Genomic DNA, 6,000 nt, shown 5'->3' with positions numbered 1-6,000 from the left:
ACATGGACAAATGGTGGCCTTATAGAGGTACAGGATACTTTCAGGCGTTAGTAGTTTTCTAGCACGGTAAAGAGAGCCCACCTTCCTAAAAGCAACCTTGGCAATGTTTTCAATGTATCTATTCCAGTTCATGTTCCCTGTAAACATTAGGCCGAGGAGTTTAAAGGTAGTACTTTCGGATAATGTGTTCTTGGCCATTGCTATTGGTGGTAGAGAAGGTTTCCTGTAATTATTGAAGGAGACAAGCTTAGTCTTGGCAGCATTGAATGTGACCATCCATTTTTGTCCCCATTCCACTACAGTTTCCTCTAGTGTTTCTGCAATTTCCTTGGATACGTGTTCATTTGTTTTCCCATCGTGCCTGTTATAGAGAATGGTGGCATTAGCAAATATACCCATCTCTGAAACAATTTTATCAGGGAGATCATTTATGAATATTTTTGCAAAAATCAAGACAACAAAATATAAAATAAGAACACCATATGGTGACCTTTCTTACGTGTTACATTTTATTCGTAACTATTTAGACAAATTGAAATATTAGATTATGGAGAAAACATTATAAATACATCAATAAGAAAAGAAATCAATGGAATGTAAAACTATAACATAAAAATAAAAAATAAAAATAATGGATCAAATTATGCAAAAAGCAAACAAAATAAAAACTAAAAAATATAATATAAATTAAATTTAAACCACAAACAAAAGAGAAATTCAAGAATAAAGAGTACAAACACATGAAAAAAACTAATAAATACATAAAAACAATTATTAGAGAAAAAGATATAATTTTTTTGGAATCTGTTTGTTCAAAAGCTATAACAATTCATAAATTGACTCATTAATATTTGAAAAAAAAAATCAAATAGTAGACAAATATAGAAAAGAATATTAAAACGAATTGATAAAAATTAGAGCAGTATATATTCCTGCTTTTGGTTATTAGAAATTTCATATTAATTTATTTATTGCGGATTATTATCATCGTCTTTTTTAGTTGTTGTTTCACGATGTTTCGGCCAACTATTGCAACCGTGGTGCAGTGGATAGAGACATTGAATCTCTACAGTTCCAGGAGAGCATTGTCTGAAGAAAGCGGTTTAAATCCTACCCAAAGCCGGCCAGAGACTTACTTGACCGAAACGTGGTGAGACGACAACAACTATGGAAGGCAATAATTGCTGAGGATGCAGTTAGGAGATTCGAAGTTCCTATCCCGTCACGGTTACAACCGGACACAGGTCAGAGGAGTAGTTGGCCGAAACGTCGTAAAACAACAAGTAAAAAGATGAACATCATAGTCTACAATAAGTAAATTAATAAAAATACTAATCTCAATAATTAATTCTAATTAATTAAATAGAAATTTCATGTAAAAATTAAATACGGTTTAAAAATCTGTTCAAAAAAGCTAATAAAAGATAAATTGACTCATTAATATGTGAAAATATCCAAATTCAAATAGTAAACGCAAATATAGAAAAGAATATTAAAATGAACTGAATCAAATGAGATCATTACATTACATTCATTAACCCTTATCCTCGAGTGGCTTTCGGCTTTGATAAGTGGTGACTCCCAAGTAAAAAAAATAAGACCCGTATATATTTCTGATTTTAATTATTAGAATTTTCATGTAAAATAAAATGCTAAAAGGTATTTCACAAAAGACATTGATAGATTATTGTGATACAATAAATCAGGTTAAAAGCTTCTTTGTCTGGAAAACCATAGATTAAATTGAAACAAAAATGTGAGCAGGCAAATACTATTTTCAGAATTATAAACCTGAAAAATAAATCTTGGCTATACACACGTTGACCTACCGGTAGCCATTAAATTGACGACGGTAATCAACGCTGAGATTTGCCGTTACTTGGTGGGTGACTATTGAGGAACGCTACATCTATATATATAAATGGCAAATGCGGTGTGCGCATTTTTGTATGTCCAAGAAAGGCTATTTTAGCCGGACTTCTCGTGGGGGGAGGGTTACTATATCTTAGAACTGTTTATATACTCCCTAGATCATAATATGTACGATTTACGAATGCGCGTCGCGTCTAGATTTATTTACATCGACTTTTACAAATTTCTTGCTATTTCGAGTGGCCTCGTATGTGTTGGGCTTTTTCGTATAAAAGCGAAACTAAATCTAAAGCAAAGTCAGTTGTTCTCAGCCCTCGTGCCGAGAACGTCCAGAAAGCAATCAGCTTTTGATCAATGAGGGGGAAACTCCTTATATCAGACAATTGCTATTCAATTAGACACTCCCTTTTTTATAGGGGGTTGGTTCCTCTCTCACATCTGGGAGAAACAAACAACCAAAGTTGGGGAACGAAAACCAAGAACACTGTGTTAGCTGCAGGATTTCTATTTGACCTTATTAAATTCGCGCACCCTTCAGTTTGTGTAAACAAATCCCAAAAACCTGCCTCACAGTAAAAGTTAACTACGCGATTTCTATGGCGTGATATTTGACCTCATTTTTTAATACTTAAATAAATTCAAACGTTTTTCTGTTGCTCTCCCTTGCTGGCCGAGCGGGTAAACTTCTCAGTTTTTTTTTTTCACACTTTCTTTTTTTTTTCATCTTCGCTTCAAGGCTCCTGGTTCGATCCTACCTACCTACCAAAACTTTTTTTTGTTAACCCTTCTCCAATACACACACACACACACACACACACACACACACACACACACACACACACTTACAAACACTCGGGAAACGGCGGGTACCCCCGTTAGTCTATAATATAAATCTCACCTGTCTGTTTAAATGTATGTATGTATGTATCTATACCTAGATCATTCGACGACGGATTTTCATTAGATCCATATCGTTTTGAAGCTCGACCCTTCGGAGGACAAATATTGGAAAATTGACAAAAAACATAAATTCCTTCACCCTCGACCGGCCACTTTTCTATGGGGAGGGGTCACTTTTTTCACCGATATTTTCGAAAGTCATCCCTTCTTTTCAATTGACTAGCCTTAATTTAAACCTACGTCACTTTCGGTTTGGCGATGGGCGCAATAGCAAAGATGTCAGTTTTTTTCACTTTCTTTTCTCCTTCGCGGTACGGGTTCGAGCCTGCCTGTCTGCCAACTACTACTTTTTTTTGCGCTCGCAATTTTCCTTTTTTTCCTTTTTTTGCTCAACCAACACCCTTACACACACCTTCACTCTCTTTTCCGCGTTCTCCTCTCAGTTTCGAGCCTGCCTGCCTGCCTACTACAACTTTTTTTTATTGCTCAACACCACCTCCAAACACCCGGGTAACGCCGGGCACCCAGGCTAGTCTATTATATAAAATGCAAAATGGGCACGAGCGTTTGTGTATGTCCACGAAAGTGTATGTCCACGAAAGGTTTTTTTGCGTCGGGGTCCTCACGTCGGTTAGATTCCAGGAGAAGTTTTCGCATATTTCCCAGATCATAATATTTCAGATTCACAAACGGACAGCGTCTCTATCTTTGTTTGATCGAGTTAAACAAAATTCCCAACGTATCATCCGCTAGAGTGTTTGTTTGGCTTTTTCGTATAAAGCAGTACTGTTGGAACGCAAACAACAGCTCGACGGCCTGTGGCACCGCTCTTGCACTGCACTAAAATGTAATTAGTTCTCGGTCAATGGTGAGGAAAACCTTTTTATACTGAGAAAATTTAATTTTTAAGCAAATTGTGTCACATTTTGTTTTCGTGGGAAAACAAATAAACACCGACAGAAAGCAGCAAGCCTACCTGGCCTCCGGCCAGTTTTAAAAGAAACGTTCATTTCTGCTTCTGCATGGCGACTCCTACGATTCTTAAGTTAATTACCAACTGATTGAGTGCACTATTCTCATTGGCGTAATGGTTAGCGAGCAAGATTAATAACCCTACGTTTTCGAGTTCGATCCCACCTCTCTCTGTATCCTTTTTTTTAAATTCATCCTTGTACCAACTCAATGAATTCACTATCCTCTTTGGCCTAATAGTTAGCGTGGAAAACTAATTACCCAACGCTGTCTCTATCTTTTTTTTTTATTTTAACCACGTGGAAGCCATTGTTAACATCGCTTCGTCCTTGTGCCAATATCCTCCACCCAAGCAACGCTGGGTACCCCTGCTAGTTCTGTCCATGGGGGAACAGTAATATATCAATGAGCCAATCGCTGCAAAGCTACCATTGACATAAATTGCAAACTGACAACCGCAAAAAAGCTCACTCTCTACGTTTCTTGATCGCTACAGATGAAGAAAGATGTGGGATGTTACATTACTACTACAATAGCATACGTTTCTTCTTATTTCATGTGTATATTCATGTATACGTTGGTGTGGTTATTGACCATTTAATTTCTTATATTTTTTCGCTAAATCAGTACTTTTCCTTTACAGAATCGATTTTAACTTGTTTTGCCATCTATTTACATATAAATAATTTATAAAAGAATTCTCTTTAATATTTAGTTTGAAACATATCTTGCTTATAATATTTGTTATATAGAATATTCCTCTTGAATCGTATTGTTTGTTGATGAATATTGCGCCATTAAACATTTTCTTTTTTCTTTTCTTTTTCAGGACAACTAAAATCGATGTCCAATGTAATCAACAGATGCAGATTTAGGAAGGATAAGAAGATTTGTCTTCGCTCGCTCGCTAATAATTATTTCAACATTAAAAGATTCAAATACCAACTTTATTACATTCGCAGTTGTCACGAATATCTTAATCAACTGAAAACATTTCGAGGTACAAACGGATTTGCTCACGTTTAAAAGTAACATAGATCAAACGCAAGAGTAACAATATATCTGTTCAATATACACGTACACACATGAAAATATATATATAGATTCATTACATATTCATAAAATATTTAAATCCATATCCAGAAAGAATGATGCACACAGGCTTATTGCTATACAATTTTTTTAGAAAACTATTCAGCGCAATATGTATGCAGCTCAAAATAAAGATCGTTACATAGAACCTTCTCTTTTTCAGTATTTAAAAATTGTTAAATTTAGCAGGCAAATATTTAATTTTAAAATGTAATCAGTAATTGCCTCAAAAATTTCAGAGAAAGAATGTAATTATGCACACTTTTGAAATTCTTTTGCAGTAAAAAACAAAACAAAAAAAATCGAGATAAATTCAAGAATAAAGTAAAAGCAACAATTGTTCATTTCGTATTATTTGGATTGTCACTCTGACTGGATAGAAGTTCTAACTAATTTGTAGATGTATTTTGAGTGTCACCCGTACTGAGGATTAACCCTCAACCTCCAGAAGAGTGTAACTTACAACTAAATTTTACCAACTATTTTATCCACTGTGTAACGAGTCCTTGATCGAACGAGAGCATGCTATCTCTGGGGATTAAATAAAGAGTTCCGTCCGAAATTCTGTGCACATTCCTGGGTTCGACAGAAAGATTCATGAATTCGACAAAATACACATGAGGAAGGTCGGAGGTTACAGTGATCGAAACGTTATGGAAATGACACTCAAGATAAGAACGGAAATTCGAATAATACAAATAATACGGATTATAAATACTCCTATAAAATTCCGAAATATAATTCTTTAGTTAATAAGATTGTTTGGGTTATATTAATGGGGTTTTCATTTAGACCAGTCATTCAAGGGCACAGGTCGTTCGTATATGGAATAATTCGTTAAAGTGTAGCTACACAGAAGTATATGCATCCCTACAGTAACAAAGCGTCAATTTTTCGGAGAGAATTTTCACATTTCAATTAGAATTATTGGATCAAGTAAAGATTAGATACTCCGTAGCAGAAGACAAAGATTGGCGAACATTTCAAGTGACACCGGTTGTTTGATCTTGACATTGCCGTTGGTTGTTTGGAAACACATCAAATAGCAGACATGGTCGAATGTTCGGTAGCAAGATTTAAAAAAATATATTTACAAAACTTTTTAAGATTTAAAAGAAAAAAATATATTTACAAAACATTTTCCTTAATATTAAATATTTACAA

General features: G+C 34.9%; 1 protein-coding gene across 1 annotated transcript in view; it reads left to right on the top strand.

The window, feature by feature from the left end:
* The window catches only part of LOC145263569 (uncharacterized), a 67,096-nt gene extending 61,870 nt beyond the window's left edge, over positions 1-5,226 (top strand). Inside the window, exon 3 of the mRNA XM_080120417.1 lies at positions 4,574-5,226. Within this exon, the coding sequence (XP_079976543.1) occupies positions 4,574-4,770 (197 nt within the window). The 3' untranslated portion in view covers positions 4,771-5,226. The remainder of the gene's footprint in view (positions 1-4,573) is intronic.
* The last annotated feature ends 774 nt before the right edge of the window (positions 5,227-6,000 follow it).

Source organism: Euprymna scolopes, chromosome 3, assembly GCF_053919585.1.
Source record: "Euprymna scolopes isolate OS-2025 chromosome 3, ASM5391958v1, whole genome shotgun sequence".
NCBI classification, from domain to species: Eukaryota; Metazoa; Mollusca; class Cephalopoda; order Sepiida; family Sepiolidae; genus Euprymna; species Euprymna scolopes.
The sequence above is the reverse complement of the archived record's forward strand: the minus strand, read 5'-3'. Positions and strand labels throughout refer to the sequence as shown.